The sequence below is a fragment of the Parambassis ranga genome, chromosome 15 (assembly GCF_900634625.1).
Source record: "Parambassis ranga chromosome 15, fParRan2.1, whole genome shotgun sequence".
NCBI classification, from domain to species: domain Eukaryota; kingdom Metazoa; phylum Chordata; class Actinopteri; family Ambassidae; genus Parambassis; species Parambassis ranga.
The window spans coordinates 11180053-11199998 of NC_041035.1; the positions used below are offsets into that span (position 1 = coordinate 11180053).

General features: G+C 39.0%; 1 protein-coding gene across 1 annotated transcript in view; it reads left to right on the forward strand.

Annotated features, from left to right (window-relative positions):
* The window catches only part of LOC114447646 (AT-rich interactive domain-containing protein 5B-like), a 30691-nt gene extending 13367 nt beyond the window's left edge, over positions 1-17324 (forward strand). The window contains exon 4 of the mRNA XM_028424035.1: positions 17077-17324. Coding sequence (XP_028279836.1) covers positions 17077-17324 — 248 coding nt within the window. The remainder of the gene's footprint in view (positions 1-17076) is intronic.
* Positions 17325-19946: the final 2622 nt, after the last annotated feature.

The following is a 19946-nucleotide window of genomic DNA, read 5'->3' on the forward strand; positions in this document are numbered from 1 at the left end:
TGATGGATTAGATTAAAAAAAATTAACATTTTTACGTGGTGAAAATGAAGGTCAGTTATTATTATTCAAGGAAATGCATGTTCATCATGTAGCTCTTTGCTGGATTAAAGAGCTGCAAATAGTGTGTGTTGATTGATGTTTCTTGTCCAATATCTCCGTCCACATCCAGTTTTAAATTTTTCATAATAGATTTGAATCAAAGTGCACTTTGTTGTGAGTTGTATGCTTTATATGAATGAATTTATGGATTTTTCCCCCCATCCAATAATCCATAATAACTGACCTCCATTAACCATGTACGCTGTACATTACATGGTGAGGACATTACATTTATTTGTATGAAAGGGACTCTATAAATATACAGCACACTGAAGCAATTTAAGATTGAAGGACACTTTTGCAAACATCAACCCTAATGTATCTGCAGAGATACAGATCCATCCTACTTAGAATATTTATTTATTTATTTATTTATTTACAGGAAATGATACTATAATCAAACTGCAATTTCTGGTTAAAGGGCAGCTTCTTGTTTCTACGTGTAAAGGTTTTCTTTCATAGCCTCTTTTTTTTCCCCACAGAAACCTCCTACACATTACAAGACAATGTGTTTTTTTTCTAATGTTGCATATCCACTCCTAGTAAACAAAACAGTATGGCGGCCCTGACTATGTTACAGTCGGATTAAATATGTCTTTAATGCAGTAGAGTAATGAATGATGTTTGAGCTAAATTCAATGACTTCATCACATCATCACCCATCACATCTATCGAGGTGTGCCGGACAAGGGAGTTGAAAATTAGCATGTTCACCCCGGTGTCATGTTTACATTGCTGCATTTTGACCTAAGAGTGAATGCCGATGGTGCCACTGCATTACATAAAAGCCAGATGTGAGTAGTGTTTTTTTTCGTCTGGCATAAGAGGGGCTTAACAGTGAAAGACATCTCCTGTGCTTTGCATTGTTTACCAACAACACAATCAAGCTTTTCAGATATAAATACTGACCTTTTGTTTAGTATATTTATTTTGTCGCTTTTTTTGTGTCGTTTATATTGATTGAGCTTGAAGGCACAGTAAAGCTACATTTGAAGATTCTATACAGTCTCGCCTGCTCTGGGATAGGGCCGCCGTATTTCCCTCTGATGCAACATCTGATCTGTATGCCAGGCTTGGCACATATACCCGAGTTGATATCCTGACAATATTTCAGTCGGAACATTTCAATTTGATGTAGAGAATAGATTCTGTCCCTTTTCAGAGACCGTTCGGAGCATCACAGAATGTTTATGCGGGCAGGAACTTGTGATAAGGAAACAGACAGATGCTGTCTCCTCATGGTTGATTTGTCTTGGTGACAATACAGAACAATATTTGGGACTTTGAGTCACTATCATGCGTAGAAGCTGTTTTATGTTTCGACTGCTGCGCGGGATGGAATAAGTGGTTTCTAGGAAAGAGATAAAGACAACAGGGTTGTGGTGTTACAAGAGTAATGGTATGTTGTGACTCCCATCAGAGAAAGAACGCCATGCTTCTGTAAGACACACTGCCACTGTACTCCTCCATTCAGAGCATGTGGCAGATTGTATCATTTGCACTTGTTTGCTTTCCGCCCCTCAAACATATTTGCTTCCCCTTCTGCTTTTTCAAATTCTAGAAACTGTCCAAAATCCCTTTTGAAGTAATTTAATGGAGTGTTTGTATTGATTATGTGCCTCACTCACCCCCTCCCTTTTCTCCTCTCTCCTGCTTTGGTATGTATTTTTTTTTTTATTTCAGGGGTTTATGGCAGTATCTTCTTCATTATGCTCAGACCTGTAGGAGAGAGAATCACAAGCTGTTTTTCCTCACTGATGTGCTCATATCATTAATTCCCTTCTGACTGTGGCCTGGCCGGAAGCCAGAGAATTCTAAATCTGTAAGCAGTAATTGTGTGCCGGGGTGGAAAAATCTATTAGATGTTTGAGCATGCCTCGAATTTGAATGGGAGAAAGAAAGACGCACTGTGAGAGAGAGAGGGAGAGAGACCACCCGAACACCCGAGCCATATCCTGTTATGGCTTACACTGTAATCAAATTCCGCTTCTTTGCGTAGCAATATTCATCAATAATTTGTGTTATTCTATTTCTGGAATGTCACATAATGTGTTTTTTCGACTCACGTGAGCGAAGGCTGGTGGATGGTTAAACAATGAGAATGGCCTCGGAGGAAATGAAGAGCTCCGTCTCTCTATTAGGGAGGTCTGAAACAGCAGTTGTCTCTCTTCTCTCCATTAGTCAGGTCTAGAACAACAGAGATGCTATTGATGTGACCTCTTCCTGGTATCTTAAATATGCAGAATGTGTTTTAAAGACACCAGTTAACCTGCCTCTATGACAGCTTACCTGATTTGTTATATTAATAATTCTCTTGTCATAAAAAGCTTTAAAATCACCAGGTTTTCTCTGAGATGTGGTACCAATTGAGCTTTCTTTTCTTAAACAAATTGTCTGCCTGTTCCAGGAACTCTGACTCATAGTTGAGTGTTACCCAACCAGCAGGATTTCTGGAGAGCTTTCTATATTAGTCTTTGTCAAATAAATGATGCTCATTTAAAGAATTGCTGCAACATTATTATTTCATCTTTCCCCTGATATGTTTCTTTCTGCGTGACAGTTTCACATTCTGCCTTCAGACTGATAGATACTGAGGATTTGTGCAGCTCAGTAGGCATTCTAGACATCACAGATTGTACAATTAATAACTCTGCATATTTTATGGGCATGCCAGTCCATCTGCTTTATGAATGCATGTAAAGTGTCCTCCTCTGGACGCCCTGTTTTGCCTATTAAACAGACTTAAAAGTCAAGTCAACAACAAGGGGATATGAAGAGTATTGGAATGTAAAGTAATGATTCAGGTTATGTACCTGAGCTGGATGCCATTTTATATTTCTATCATTCTTTATTTAATACAGAAAAAAGTAATATAGTATAACACAGGGTACAACAATAAAATTTTCCCACTGTGTATTTTCAGCACAGGCCTGATAAGGACACATAACAATGCTAACAATAATTGAGATCACTCATTACATTATCTTGGAGACATAGTTGATAGTCATGCTGTTAGAAACATAAGGTTTCCTTAGTGACTGTTTAGAGGCTGCTTTTTTGTGTTGCTGTTAGAAACCCAAACACACATTTTTCTTGTGAATGTAACAACAGAGCAGTGACTTGAATCTTGGCTCAGTATTTCTAACTTTGCAGTAATGTGATTTAACAAGACTAAACTATGCAGTTTGATAATTTACCGGACTCCTGCAGTATGGTGAAACTGTGTGAACATTAAATACCCATTTAATACTACTGTAGTATCACAGTGTTGGAAAAACACTTTGAGTCAGACCTGTGCCAAGGTAAAAATAGCTTTCGTCGCTGATTACAGATCAGCTTCTCAACATCCACTTAATATCTTTCATAACCTGTTAGGCAGAACAGAGCAGAGGCACAGAGCCGGGCTGCAGGGTATAACGACACTGTAGCAGCACACATTATAGAATACTGACTTTTAGCTTTGTAGGAATAACAGTGGTCATTTCACAGCATGGAGGTAATGCATTTTTCTTGCATTGAAAGGTAATTGCAATGGAGGCTTTGATAGATTCCAGACCTTTTGTGGGAGCTGTGTGTGTGTGTGCACTGCAGGGTCACACATACTTGCTGGGGTACATAACTGCTCTTAATGCTTTTATTAAACCAAAGACCTACAAATGACGTAATTTGTATGTGTAAAATATCTCTGTGCAGATGGTGTAATATATTTTGGTTTCTTTGATATATTGACTGCCAGAGGAGTTGGATGGAGCGCCTTGTGCTGCAAACAATAGATCATTGATGCTTCTCTGTCCGCTTTCTCAACCTGTCAGTCCATTTCCTTGTTATGTGGTGGCCTGAGGAGCACTTGGCAAAATGAGAGGCGTTCAGCCAGTCTTGTTTTTTTTTCTCTCTGATTTTACCGTCAGCCATAAGTCAGCGAAAGCTGTTGTTTCACTTAATGTGCCAGAGTATAATATCTAAAGTTAACCCCGGCTGAGTTGCGGAATCACTGCTGTTTATTCCAGTGTGGGTGAAACTTTTAATTATCTAGTTAAGAGATAATTATTGAATGTGAGAAAGAAGAGCTGCGTTTGACTTTCATGCGCAGGGAAGTCTGTCGACACACCCATGTTACTAGTCATCCTAAATACTTAAATACTGATTCATGTTGTTTTTACTGTGTCAGGGTAGACACTATGTTTACATGCATAAAATATTATGGGTATTATGAACATAAAGTAGATGTATACAAATGAATACTTTGCTTATTCAGTGATCTTTCAGAAAAAAAACTTAAGGTGAAGGCCGACTGAGTCTGAACAATATTTGAAATGCACTCAGCATCAGTTATTTTTCTCTGGAGGTAAAATTTGAGCTGTATGTCTCAACATCTAACAACAGTAGCATGCAAACTAAGGGTTAAAGCTTTATGGTCTAAATGACCTGTTTGAATAATAATAACATTATGCATAATTCAGGGGAGTGGCCACTTTGAGTGACAGGCACTTCTTTGCTTTACCTGCATGTGGCTTAGCTGGGAGATAGGAGGAGCAAAATAAGGGCATCAAACTGAGCTTCTTTGAGACCGGTGAGTGATGACATGAAGCTTGTCCATCTTTATGTACAGTCTGTGTCATAGAAAATGCTCTGTTCTGACAAAGATGATTTATGTCGTATTTGTAATGTGCTGCCATTGAACTGAATTGAAAGTAAGTCTTTGGATTTTTAAGATATAACTAATATCTGTCATTCTGGACTTATTTCACTGAGTGATAATTAAAAACAGAAATTTTACAGCGAGAAGCGTTTTGGCATGAATGAGCACATAAACTTGTTATCGCAGCTTGTTGATATTCTCCACTGAAGTTCTTATCTTTCCTGTGCAATGTGAGACAAGCGGCTACAAACGCTGCATGTGCTGCATTACAGTGATTACAGCTCTGTTAGTAAAGCAGAGGATGGAGCTTGCCACATCAGAGGTCATGTTCTGTAATCTGGAATGAATGAAGCCAAGCTGGCTGCACTTCATCAGAAATTACCTGCTTGTTTAGCCAGATACCATGTTTGTCGCTTGAATCAGGCAGCCGTCTTGTGAAAACAGTTTGAGCTTGGGAACTTCAAACAGAGATCATTAAGGCTCGTGGAGAGAAAACAATTGTTAGTGGTTGTTGTTTTCTCTTTTGTGGTGCTGCTAGAATGTGTAATCACAACTAATTGCACAGCAAAGTATGCAAAAGAAAATCCTACAGATTGCCTTTCTGGGATTTGCTTTTGTATCTTCAATACGCTTTATTTCCATGACAGCACATAAACAAGAAATCTGAACAGATGGCGCTGGTTTTTAATGACATATTGCTATCTGTAAAGTCTCCCTCTAAGCCACAGACTAAAACGTCTCCCCTTGGGGAGCGCACCGCTCTAGTTGTTTATCATCCGCTGCTAATGTCACTCTTTTCTTTGCCACATTGTCAAGTCCTCCAGCTAAATAAATGCATTGTAAATTGACTATTGTGCTGGATGTAATTATTGAAAAGAGTTCCAGTTGGCTTAACTGTACGGGCTGTTTATTTAAAGCCTCCCTCCTCCGTGCAGATGTGATGATAGAGAGATAAGACAGAGAGAGGGGAGAGAAGTTCTTATATAATGACAGGAATTCACAATGGAGCCATGCTGAATGACAACATCACTACCCCCTCAACATCCCCCCCCCCACATCTCCTACAACCCCCACCCCCACCCCTTTCTCATTACAGTTTTACCATTGGGAAACATGCCTGTCCCAAATAGCCTCTAGTATTATTCTTTTGTCCCCTGCCTGCTCTGTTTTCTCTTCATTCTTTTACTGAAAACATATTAAATCATGTTTCCCTTTTACACAGTATACGCCCTGAGAAATAAGTCTGAGTTGATAATGAGGGGCCCTTCTTTGAGGCAATACACACGGCAACTTTGATCTGGAATGGCATGTAATTCCTTGCCTGACCCAATTCCCATTCCAATTCTCCTGATAAGATGTTTTTTTTTCCTCTCCCCCTCGCTCCTTTGCTTTAACCTTCCAGCAGAACTCACTCAAATGGGAACTTGCTGTCTCATTAAAGATACATTTAAAGCCAAACATGTCATCCATTTCATTCTGTAGGAGAAGGATATGTGAAGTTGAAAATGCTGTCTACTACAGGCTGAGCCAAAACACTCTTTCTGTCTGTAGCGGACAACCTCTGAGATCTCTGATTACAGCTGTTCAATTGAGTTTGTGTCGGGCAGAGCTGCGTGACAAATGAGAGTGGCCGTCATAGCAGATAGAGTATCATCACCTGGGTTTAACAGCTTTTAGGCACGTTTGAGGAGAGGGGAAGAGACATAGAGAGGGGATCCACTTGTTTGTGTATAGTCACAAAAGCAGCTGCAGCCAAAGATAGTTGATTAAATTTACTCCCTGTGGTATTTTGCACATTTTGGTTTCTTGCAGAGAACTCTCAGAATTGACTGCACCATAAGTGGATTGACCCCCAAAACCCAGCAGTAGTCTTTCATTAGTCTGGATGCAGCCAGGGACCAGACAGTGAACAGTGTTTAGGGCCAATCCATCACTGCACAAAAGGGGGGATCAGCGCGGCACAAACTTCCTCATCTTAAGCGACCTCTAACTTTGTCGCGATCGGTTTCAAGTTTAGTTCCCGGTGACAGTGATAATTCCAAGGGCCAGTCCTGCGTATAATTTCATTTTAGGCACAAAAGCTCATCTGTTATGAGGCCCCTCTTTGTTTTTTGATAGTCAAAAGAAGCAATTTAGGGTTTTGACATGGAGCCCCTCAGAATAATTCCTTCATGTATTACAGGACCTATTAAATGCAAACTTTTCAATCTGGCAATCAATAAGGCAGGCAGCTTTCCCTGGCTCTGTGCCAGACACATTAGGGCTACGAGCGATGGTTGCTAGGGAGCTGAGCCTGCTCAGGGGAAAGAATGTTTAATGTAATAGAATCACATAAATCAACTGGAGGAAAGTGCTTGTGTTGTTTTGTCTCTTCTCTTCTCTTCTCTTCTCTTCTCTTCTCTTCTCTTCTCTTCTCTTCTCTTCTCTTCTCTTCTCTTCTCTTCTCTTCTCTTCTCTTCTCTTCTCTTCTCTGTTTAACTCAAAACATTTAATATGGGTGTTTTTTTTTAAATGTGGCGCGGCTATCGCCCCCACCTCTGTCAACCACAAGAACATCTGGGATAGAATTAAGCTGAAGGAAGTTGAATTTTCTCAGTCTTTGTGTGTGTGTAACTATTATGAGTGTGTAACTACTAGTGTGTGTGTGTGTGTGTGTGCGCTTGTTTTTGTATGCATAGCTGTGTGTCCTCAATCCTTGTGCCTAACACTTGAATAAATTGAGGTGAAAATTATATAAACGTTTCTTCTTTTTTTTCTTTGTCACAGGCCACTGCCCCACCCTACTGAAATGAATGAGCCACTTTAGTGCTTTACTATAATTAAGAACAGGAGCCAGCATGCATGGAGGGCTCTCTCTCTCTATGTATTACTCCCTCCTTCTCTTTGCCCTCTGTACAGTTTCAATGGAACATTTCCTCTGGGTGTCAGTGCCCTTTGTGAGAATATGATTCTCTTAGAATATTAGGCATGTGAGTATAAAAGCCAGATATCTCTTAAAGGCGTACTCCACCTATCTGTTCCCCAGATTTGTTTAATACATTATGTAGGAATTCCTGCACAGCACACTTGATTCATTTTCCCCAAAATGTCCTTCCTCCACATATCCTCTCTTTGCATTTGTATCAAATAAGGTGAATAATAAATATGGTTTCTTCTATCCATTGACCCACCTTAAAGTAATTTGCTGGTTTTAAATAATACTCTTGCTAATACCCATGTCATGGTGGTATTAGCATACTTGTGTGTGTACAGTACTTAACCAGCCTCAGTAAACAGCACAATACAAAAACTAGTGGCTCTGTTATAGTTAATTATATTTAATCTTTTCAGTATAAGAACCAGCAGTGAAGGAATTATGTGTAAGTGCTGCTGGAATGATGCAGTGTCTTTGGCTAAGATGCCAAAAACTGAAATTATATTGAATTTACAGGTGCAGAAAATCAAGTAGTAATATTAATAATTTGAGATGATCAGAAAAAATGATAATAATTTGGCTTATTGGCTGCTGGCTGGCAAATACAGATATAAACTGGCATAGCTTTCATGGTCAACAAGAAAAGTTTTAGAAGAAACATCTTCCCCCATAGCTCCTAAATGGTCCACTGTGTTCAGTAGCTATTTGCTAACTGTGTCTGCCTGCCCTTGCTGCTATGCAGGCAGTGTAAACTGGGTTTTTAGGGCTTCCTGCCGCATTAAAAAAAAAAGCATTTGTGTATCCTGCACCTGCAACTTTGAATATAGTATGCTGCAGAAAAATGTGAAATGTGATTCCTCAGTAAAGTTATGTTGTTGTCAAATACTTTACAACACTGACTGCTTAAGGTTTCCTGAAACTCGAGCCCCTTATGTCTCATTTGTAGCTCATTATATTGTTTACTGCTGCCTGTTCTGACCAAACTTCCTTCTGAGTCTCAGTGGGTCCCTTCCTGGATAAATAAAGGTTAAAATCAAGGAACAGACAATAGCATCAGCGTGTTGATAATTTCATATTATCCAGTGTATTGTAATTGTTAATGATTTCTAATGGTCCATTTCAGTGCCTTTATATCATACTGATAATGAAATAATTTCTTAACGTTCTGCTTTGAACCACAGTGCAGTTTGATTAGTAGGAGTATCCGTCTAAATGGCAGAATGTGTGTTGTGTAGATTGTGTGTGTTTGTGTGCTTGTGTTATCACAGCTTGTAGCTGATATAATGAGCAGGGGAGAGTGGAGTGAGTTTGTGTGACTGATGTGATGCTGATGACGGACGGCCACTGAGTCATTTGCAAACACAGTATGTTATTCTGTGCAGATCCATTAAACAAATTTAAATATCACTCCAGTTTTACTGCCTTTCAACAAAATAAACAGAGTGTTAGCATCTGTGTGATCTCCTTTACTCAAATATAGTGATTTATTAAGGCTGCATCCTCTGCGTGATTAATGCGATTTTGTTTACGGCAAAGACTAGATTGCAATTAGCGAAATGTTCTCGCACATTTTGTTTTATCCAAGATAGTGTAGTCATTCACAGATTGGATAAGCAGATGAGTCATGTAATTTCAGTAAATATATTTCATTGTTTTATGTAATTGTGCTGTTGTTGGAGACACACACACACACGGCCGTCTCAAAAATTTGACACCCACATGCATCATTTCCATTCGGTGTCATTGACAGATGCTGTTCTTGCTTTATTGGTCAGGTTTCAATAACATGAAACCAATAGCCAGATCGGGCGCCTGCTGCTGCTTATACGGTCCCCTCTCAGTGTCACGTCCTCTCATTGAAAAGTGAGAGAGAGTGAGAGGGAGGTAGATGAATCAGAGGTGTGTTTTATATATTATGAGGAAAGGCTAAATGGAAACAGGGCAACCTTTGAGATCAATACAGAGCATGGAGAAGAGTGCAGCATGAAGTGAGAATACCAAACAAGAACCCATGCTTTCCCCACTTTATTTCCCCCTCTGTTTTATTACCAGTGTGGTGCTATTTGCTGGTTGTTAAAGCTTGATAATTTGGTGTTAGCATTAGAGTAAAAAAATATGAAAGTGACATTATTGGCTCTGGTTTACGTGCCTCACCATTTCTCGCCAACCCCACAAATGCAGCAGGGGGATCCAGTAAATTCCTTGGCCGAGCAGATAATGTGGAAATGTTGACAACAGCAAATTTGAGGCCGAGTGAGTGATTTAAGGACTACAGCGGATGACAGAGAGCATGAGAGTAATGCTTTTCAGCTTTTTCCTGCTAATCTGTGACAAGACAAATGAGCACACTTGCCTGAGAGATGTTGTCAGAGCTTGTGGGCAGTTTGAATATTTTTAAGCTTGGTGAATGTAAATGACACAGTTTACATGAGTCACATTTGGTTTTTTAATTAGCCGGCTCAGATCTGCTTTTAACTGTCAGCTGCCCTCATATTAGGACTGGTTTTTATTTTGAACATTCAAAGGCCCTACAGACATTCTCCAAAAAAAATGTTTCAGAGATGCAGCAGCATTTTATTTTTGAAATTCAATATCAATGTTTCATCTGCAATAGCTGTTCATCCAGCAGAGCAGATGCTTCAATCCCAGCTTACTGAATTTCATGCAGTATTTCTGAGATTTTGATTCTGATGAGTAATTTATCTTGGAAATTTATAATTTATTTTGGTGTAATTATACCAAATATTATTTCATTTTTCTGCTATTATAAAGTTGTTCTCATCATACTTACTACCACTCATGTTTCTCTCATACAGTTAGTCTACACAGTAGTGTCCTTGCCTTTTTTTCTAAAAAGTGAAGTTTACCAGGAAAAAAAAAATTCAGTCCTGTGCTGTTAAATATAAGTTTGTCATTTTTATGATGCACATGTGTTTTAAGATGTTGTTTTTACTATGTTGAGGTAGATTGAGGTCCTTATTTTTAGTGTACAGTGTCTCATGACAGCCACTATAGCTAATGACTTTTCCAGTCCACTCTGGACTTCTGCAGTGTCACTTACAGTGTGATGCAGGAGTGCAGTATTTCCCTTATCTTATTTATCCACATTTTAACCATGTGGCCAGCTCTGGGGATGCAGTTTCTCGAGTGGCCACTTGAGGTTCCAAAAGTGAGTTGATTTCCTTAGGCATTGTGTTAAAATGTCAAGCTACGGCAGCACAAATAAGGTTGTTAACAACCATGTACAAAAACAGCTTCTGTAGGTTTATGACACTTTAATTTTAACAGATGGGAGCTACGTGTCTGCTGAGCAGCTTGGTCGCACAAACTCTGTGTAACAATGTGTGCAGGTCATTTCGGTCACGCATAAGAACGAAGAGTTGTTTGCCAAAACAACTTGTTGATGGGCACTTTTAAAAGAAAACAGAGTTTTGGAAGACAGACAACAGCATGTTGCAAAAAGAGAGTGATGAGAATGTCATTATGTTTTGCATCAAAAATGCTTTCAAAGCTGAAATGTTTTTTTCTGGGTGATGGACTTTCATCAGTATTATAAGCTTATGTAACTGCAAGTTCATTTCATTGTGGAAAGAAAACGATGGCTTTTTTTTCAGGAAATCAGCGCAAGTAAAAAGCAGCAGTATTGCCCTTTAAGAAGGAGACACAGCATCTGCTGTACAGTTGTTTTATTTTACATGTTTGATTCAAACAGAAGCCCTGTTTGCAATGTGACTACTCATTGTTCACGTCTCTGGTAATTTGTGCAGCAGCTGTATCATTATTATACAACAGTAGCAGCTCACTGTATGACTTCACTATACATTGTTCTTAATGGTTACACTTACAAATTAAAATAAAGGAAGAAACGTTCAGTCATGTCATGCTTCCTGACTGATGTCATGTTGAAGGTATTTAAACTACAAATGAGTTCTGCAGACTGAATGTTTTATAGAATTGTCAGAGGTTCATGGACTGAGAACGATGAGTTGAAACATCCATTTTAATCGCTGCTTCTGACATTGTTGCACCAACCAGTTCAATAAAATCCTGCGCTCCTGCTGCAGTCATGTAACATCTCTGTCTGAAATGTAAAAATTAGATTTGTGTGTGCATTTCGACTTGCATATGTGGTTCAGCCATGCATCCAGCCATGCCTTTGTCACTTCCTGGTAGTATTAATATAATGCAGTATACTTGAGTCACTCAGCCATATTAAAGCATCCACAGTTCTGCTTTTCAGACTTACAATACAAATGTTATCACACCTTCTGTTGTATCAGTATGTTTGAGAATTTAATTACTTAAAACACTCTTTTGGCAGAGCATTTTGTAGCATTTTACAGGTCTTTTCAACTAGTCAGTGCTAATAGAAATGTTATTCTAAGTAGAAGCACAAGCAGGCAGTCATAACAAAGCTGATCAAGGTCTTTCTAAGCTCAAATCATAAGGAGGACAAGCATTTCCATTTGTGGCTGCCAAACTAAGTATCAGTTACTATACAGTGCAGAATGTCAGTATCACCAAATCGTAGTTTGAAACGCACATATGCACAGAATGTCTGTCTTCCCAGCCTGTTTGTAGTGAATGAATTATTTTCTTTATGTGCAAGCATTTTGACATACTTTAGAGGTTTAGATGCTTATCTGTGTCTTGTCATGACGGCAGAGCAACCTCAAACATAGTGTACAGCCTGAGCCTTTAAAAAACTAACTTAACTGAAGAGAAGAACAAAATGTCACCACCTTGGAGTCAGTGTGGGATTACATGAAAAGACAAAAGAACTGTGACAAGTTCTCTGAGATGCTTGGAACCACCAGCCTGCCAATACCTTTAAAGAAATTTAAAGGCAACTTTGTATGTACTGTATGTATTGACTTGGAAATGTAGGACAGTAAGACAAATTAAGACCACATGCTGCTGTCATTAACCTGTATTCTGGTTAAAAGGAGCAGTTGGAATTCCAGCAGGAGACCCTTTTCTATGAGTTAAATTCTAGAAAAACTGGATGCCATATTTGCTGTAATGTGCCTCATAGTGTTGTTCATTAGGGGCTCTCTTGGCTTGTAAATGGCCATGTCTGTCATACTTTGTGCCCCTTACATTGCAAAGGTTTTCTGTTGGGGGTGGTATGAGGTACTTACACATAGTCTATTATATTTGTAGAAAAAATAAAACAAGCTATTGCTCTGTTGCCTCAAAACAACTCAATCATCTCTGAATATGTTCACATATTTACTTTAGACAAACTCTGTTTATCCTCGTCTTTGAAGCCACCAGACTCCAGTGGAACAAAAGAAGTAATTTACTTTTAATACATTTTGAATTGTGTCCATACAGAAAACTAATTGATAAATGTAAAACTATTCCTTTTGTTAATGAGTCTGGTGACTTTAGGAAAGCTTTAGTCCCTCATTGTAAAAGGCTGGGTGACAGATGGGTATTATGTGATAATGTATAACCTATATCCTTTCTTGTAGTTGTACATATTCTTTGACATAACCCTTAACATCTAGTACTGTTTTTGGTTTTCCCTTAAGCCATTAGAGTCAGTTGAGAAACGCTGCAGTTTACCTGCCTTCCTTAGGCAATTTATTTGTGTGATTGTGACTTTGGTGTGTTATGTCAGCTTCGGTCTGACATAATGCATTAAAAGACCACAGCAGTAGACCAGCAACTGCCATGCTCTGCAAGGTTAAAATAAGTGTTTTATCAATGGCGTCTGGTGGCTTTCAAGAGTGCATAGATCGATATAACTGCCAAATTCCCTGGCAGAATATCCTGCCTGATGGCTGCGTAAAAGGATGATAACAATACTAGAATACTCTTTATGCTCTAAATATAGTGTACACTTAAAACTGCACCCCATCCATAGCAGTTCATTGCTTCTCCAAATCAGTGTTGTGCCAACCACAATCTACTGTACACTCACTTATAGATAAGTACCATCCTCCTCAAAGCCCTCTTCAAAGAAACAGAACTATCCCTTTTATTAAAGTATTTAACTATTAGTATTCTTTGTCAGTTTACTCTATGCTGTAAAGTATTAGAATTTATTGAGTGCTGCAGTGACTTAGTGGTCATAACATCAGCTGTCCTGTAGAGCTGTTATGACCCTGACACTATTGTAGTTTATGAGGTCAGCAGCTTTACAGCGTGTTCTGAAAATAATCTGCCGCAGCACAGCTGTTTGATCAACACGCTCTATACCACCACTAGGACAGGACAGACAGACAGAAAGAGATATTGAAGAGAGGTCTTGAGAGAGAGAGAGAGAGAAACAAATTGTTCTCACAGTGTCTTCCAGCTCTCCAGTGATACAGCCACAGCCCCATCCAATTAGAAAGCTTACAGTAAGATAAGGACGTCCTTTATTTTGAAAGGTCGTGCTGCTGGAACAAAAGAATTTTTTAAAGTGTACATACACTCATTGTACAATTACACGCACCATCACACACACGCACACTGACATGCATACTTTACAATGCCTTTGTACAGTTATTAATGCCCTGCAGCTCTCTCTCCAAATTGAATCTAATCAAGTAAAATGCTGTGAGAGTCCTTGGGAGAAAGAGCAGGTCTGACGGTGACCGCTTACAATAAATCCCTGACATTTGGAAACAAAGCCTGCTCTATCTCTGCGCTGTAATTGCGTACGACAAATGCTGCAATCTTGGATAAATGTGTGGTCTGCTGTATGCAGGAATATGAAGGTTTATACATCTGTGGGCTTTGTGGCACCTTTGTGGCATATGCTGTCTGCATGAACGTGTGCGCTGGCTGAACGGTTTTAATAATTTCTTTTGAAGTGGTCGTCATTTGAGTTCAGTGGAACTAATTATGCTACTTGTTGGGAAGCAGCTGCTGTAAATATGTGATGAATGGAGTCCTTCTGTCCTGTTTCTGCTGCAATTTCATTTTAACCTTATCTGCTCCAGCTCAGGAAGAGGAATATGCATTTTGCAAATCAGTAAATCTGCCTTCTTCAAAAAGGCAAGGTGAAAGGCTTTCTAACTAGCCACCCTTAAAATATTAACTTATAGTACCAGCAGAAATTCCCATGAATGTCATGTCCAAGGGCTTTGTAAAAGCAGACAGGACGGTGAATAATTCATGTACAAATCTTGTTTCAAACTGCCCGACTCTGCTTCATCAACTGTTGGACCATGTCGTCAGCTTTGTAAGCTAGAAAAATATTTGCATTTTACTTCAAACAACAGTCTATACAAGCAGGAGAGTCTGCAAAACATGACAGTGAGTGTTATTTAAGAAACACTTGCTTGTCAGCAAGCTGTGATTGGCCAGTTCAATATGCAATATTGACCTTTGTATTAACTGTGCCGAGGTTATGTGTGGTTTTACTGTCGTATAATCACCACAGTATAAGATTAGATTCAGATAAGATGCTTAGGTAATACTACAGGGACACAATATTACATGCTATTTAAGGTTATGTCTTATGAAATCACCTCATATTTGGTGACCCATTAATCAATATCATCATCATCATCATCAAGATCCTCAAATATTTGCATATTTTAATAAATGACACAATTTAAAACACTTTTTATTAACTCGAATAGGAAGTGGTTAAAGTAGAGATCATTCTAATTTGATGAGTCATGAGTCATAAAAAATTGTACTTTGAATGTTACATAAGTCGGATTGTGTATGTAGTGTTGTAGTGTCTGTTTCCAAGGGGTTTTATAGCTACAGTGTTTATTGATCGGTAAAACTGCAGATTTACTCCGTCCTGTATTGTCTTTAAAAACAAGGAAATGCCTTCCCTTACTTAACCAGTGCCTGCTCCATGAAGAATAAAAGTGCACTCAGTCATAGGTACATTCTGTTTTATAGGTGGTAGGATCATTTTGTTATAGGCTAATTAAACATAAAAGCTGTTTTTTTTTAAATCACCACCTGTAACATGTAGCTTCACTAGCCAACTTTCTGTTAGTCACACAACATCAGTGAGGCTTGGATTACACAGGAGGAAATGTGATAAACACATGTTGCTAATTAAATGCAAAACGACATTCCAGTGCACTTTATGTCCTGTAAGTGTATCTGGTACAGTAGGTTGTAGTGAATTCATTTCCCTGTATGGACCTGTGCTATTTTTCTGACTACATTGTATTTGCATGATTTTATCTCTTTTATGTCACCCTATAATAATGTGTGAGGTTTTATCACAGTAATCTATACAGTACACACAGTACTCTATCTGTATTTTGTGTTCAGTTTCAATTAATACATTTTACCTGCTAAACTAAATGTGGCTTACTGAACGTCAGCACGTTGTCATGGTGAATATGTGGGCAGGCTGGAGTCTTAAGTTTTGTTCTTTCGTGGTGTCAGTATATTATTAACAGTTTGATTGTGTATCAGCATTATCTTCCTGGCTTTTATGGCAGTTTATTGTGTCAGCTCAGTCTGTGCTTCCTGTCCTGAGGTTCTCCAAATAACGGAAGAGATTTCTTTGCCAGTTAGCTGTCACAGGGTGATAATGCATTTGTGAAACTTACACACAGTCAGTGAAATATTAATCACACACCCACGTAGGAGATAGGAGCACACATGTGTTGCTGTATCAGGAGGTAGCCTATCTCTACTACCTGACTGTTAAACCGTAGTCTGCACTCATTTTCATATAGCTTTTTAATTTAACTTAACAGTCAGCCATTAGCCGTGCACTCCTGCCTGGCCTGAATGTCTTAGAGAATTTCCCACCTTAAAGCTGAAAAAAAAAACAGGTAATTCTGTACAGCAAGGGTTGTTTTGACTTTCCTGCAGTCACCCTGGCAGCTGTGCACATCATGCATTTCAAGCATTATATATTTGTACAGTGGATGTGACAAGGCGTCCTGTCAGTTTGCTGAAATGTATTATTACTACAAGGAAAGGATGTGAAACTCTTATGAAAGCTATTTAAAGTCACAATGAAACGGTAACGTTTGAGTGACCTGCTTCCTCGAAGTGATGCGTTTCCTGATACACACAGACAAAATATGTTGTGAAAGAAAGACGGAAACCAGCGTTTTACAGGTCAAAGCACCAATTATTTTATTGAGAATGAATGAAAGTAAAATAGGCTTTTATTTTTTTTTAAAGTTATTTATAAATAAGATTAATAAAAATAAATAACATTGGTAAAATACCCACCGCCGGCCTAGATGTACAGGAGGATATTCACAGCACAGTAGATGCCCCAGATTATTGTATATTGTCTCAGTAGGTAATTAAAAGTCAGATCTGAAGCAAAAGTAAATGTGTTCTCTAAAATTGAAGTGTTACCATTTTCTACAACACTTATGGGAGTACTTGAAAAACAAAATGTTTCTTATTTCACTCCGTGTGTTAAATTAACCTCTGCCTATCATCTCTGTGGACCTTCTAACTCTGTATGTGGTTTTTGTGTGTTTTTCAGGCCAGGAAGAGGATGGACGGAAGGTTTTAGTCCTCAGTTATCCACAGTATTGCCGCTACCGCTCGGTTCTGGCGCGGCTCAGAGAGCAGCCGTCCTCCCTGCTCATAGACCACACGGTGCTGGCATTGGGTGGCATCGCTGCGCTGGACGGAAGCACGAGGATCCTGTATTGCCGTGACACCTTCGAACACGCCACCCTGCTGCAGAATGAAAGCATCTGTGATGAGTTCGGTAAGTGTGGCAGCTGAAGATATACGACATACACATATGACATGTCATATATGCTCACCAGTAATGCCAACAGCTACTACAAGAGCAGTGGAGGGCATGTGGTGAAACATCAGATCCTCAGGTCCTCATTTCTAAACAAACACACACTTTAAAACTAATTCTCACAGTATGGTTCATCTCAAACTTACGATTATATCATTTTGGTTAACCAGGCTATTTGTTCAAGTCTGCTTTTAGTGGGAAATTGACATTTTGGGCCAATCATTTAAATCCATTGTGTGAAAATTCAGAAAGAAGCACAAGAGTCCATTTAAAATGTTAATGGAAACCAGAGAGAACTCCTGTGACAAATACAATTGCTGTGAGGGGAAAAAAAAATGTCCAAAACAATTTCATGAGAGGAGACAAACAGCCCTTGCTGACAAAGTGTTTCAGAGCACTGGGTTTAAAGGAAAGTGCACAGAATTTAGACATCGGTGCAGTATCTCTTGAGTCACTTGTTGAATGCGGCTGAAGATTACAAGTTTGAAAATGACACATCTGCCTCTCTGAAGTCTCTGTAATCTCCTGCATTAGCTGCCATTAGTTATACATGCTGCATTTTATTTAGCTTGGAAATTGGACATTAAAACTGTGAATCACACTGTGTTCCAGCACAACAGATGATGTTAGCAGTTAACTAGTTTATTAGAAAGAAGTGTTAATAACAGGATGTTCCATTTCCAGTGGAAACTTTCAATTGGTTTGTCTAGATTTAGGACAAGACCCGAATCACTGAACCTTTGCTTTGTGTAGTCAGCAGGTTTTGACAAAGGAAGTAAAGACTATAACCTGATGTTTAGGGAGCAATGTTTGTAACTCATTATTAAGAAGTTTGCATATCGTCTAAGCTTTAACTCGTATTTGAGCTCCTAATGCCAGATGTTGTTTCCTCGTACAGATACTACACATAGTTATGATTGAGGCTGTTTTAGTTTACTTTAGTTAATTAGTGTCATTGCAAAGCAATCATTAATATAAAAAGAGAAATTCAGTCCAGATCACACTGCTTTTCAACAGCCTTTGTTGAAGTGTTTGTTTTTCCCGCAGCGCTCTTTCTGTTTATGGACACAAATGACTGCTTCTTACTTCCTCATCAGTAACACCTATGAAAAGCATTCTGTGGTTCCGGCGTGGAGTTTTTTTTTTCTGAGTGCTGGAACATGTCTATTTGCCATTCACTGTGCTCTCTCTGCTGTTCATGAATCCACACATTTTATTAACCCCGAGCTGCTCTAAAACAAAAGAATAACGTGATTCATCTCTCTTTATATTTCCTCTGCTCGGTAGCTCAGCAGGCGCTTGTGCAGCGTCAGTTTGACATTCACAGTAACGGCTCCTATGGTCAAAAGTCATTGTTTTTCTTTTCCTGTAAATTTGCCAGTAGGTAATTGCATTTTAAGAGAGCAGCAGAGGTGAGACCAGAAGGGAAAATGGTTTTAAGGCATAGGAAAATAAGTTATGAATAGTAACGCTAACATCCTGTGGCTGCTGTTGCTCATTCACTTGGCTCAATAATGCCATTCCTCTGTGAGCCACATTTAAGCTAAAGGTTTATTTTCATAGCCTAAGGGATTCTACTTTTTTGACTATGCCAACCAGATTTCTAATGTTATTCACATGATGGTTTACTATGTTTGAAGCACAGTTTTATTGCTGCCTGTATTGCTGCTTTGAGACTCGATTGTGAATTGTTGCAAAACAGCAGAGCTAAGTAATTTCCATCACTAAAGCAGGTGAACTGCAGCCTGCAGGGCCTCTTACTTAAAGGTGCACACCTGAATGTTTGCACATATGAAACTTATACTGCCATTTATAGACACCCTATTAAAAAAAGCAACTGTTAAATCCATCTTTATGAGGATAAATACCAGCACTGTGGATGTAAGAGGCAAAAGTGTGCAGCTGTGAAATATTAAAATGTTAAAATTTAATCTGGGGAACAATTTTAGGACTTTCTTGTATGCTTCCCTCAATGCTAATTCTGACCTTTTAGATTCAGCCAAATCTGCTGTGGCAGCTGTAATAGCCGTCCGTCTTGTCTAAGCTAATTCATGAAAGTGTGTCAAGCTACCTCAGGGGGTAGAGAAAACGAGAGGGCTCGGGCAAAAAAACTGTGCTATTGCGGAGTTTCAGTGAGCCTATTGGTACAGTATTGTGTGTGAAATGTAGTCATCAGATGAAAGCCTGCTGGTGAAATCCACTCTATCCCTGGAAGCTTTGTAACACAGATTCAACACAGCACTACAGTAGGTGCCTGTGCAGCATAACAGTGTAGAGATTTACTATTTAATAAGCAGCATATGCTGTTGTTTTCTCATTTACCTGTAGTTTACGACGACTTTGATTTCTTCACTGTTTGCTGTGATGATTTAGAGTCATTCCTGGTATTATAAAGACAGTTGTCAGGAGACTGGGCTTCATCTAAGCCGATCTATATTCATGTTTTTTTTCTTTATCTGCATCACCACCAGTGTCCCTGCTTTTGAACCAGCTTGAGCGAAACTGCAGTTGCGTCAGTTACCAGATCTTTAGTCCTGTGATCCATATTCATGTTGAGCATCGCCTGTCACCCCTGCAGCTGCTTTCCTCACGGGGAA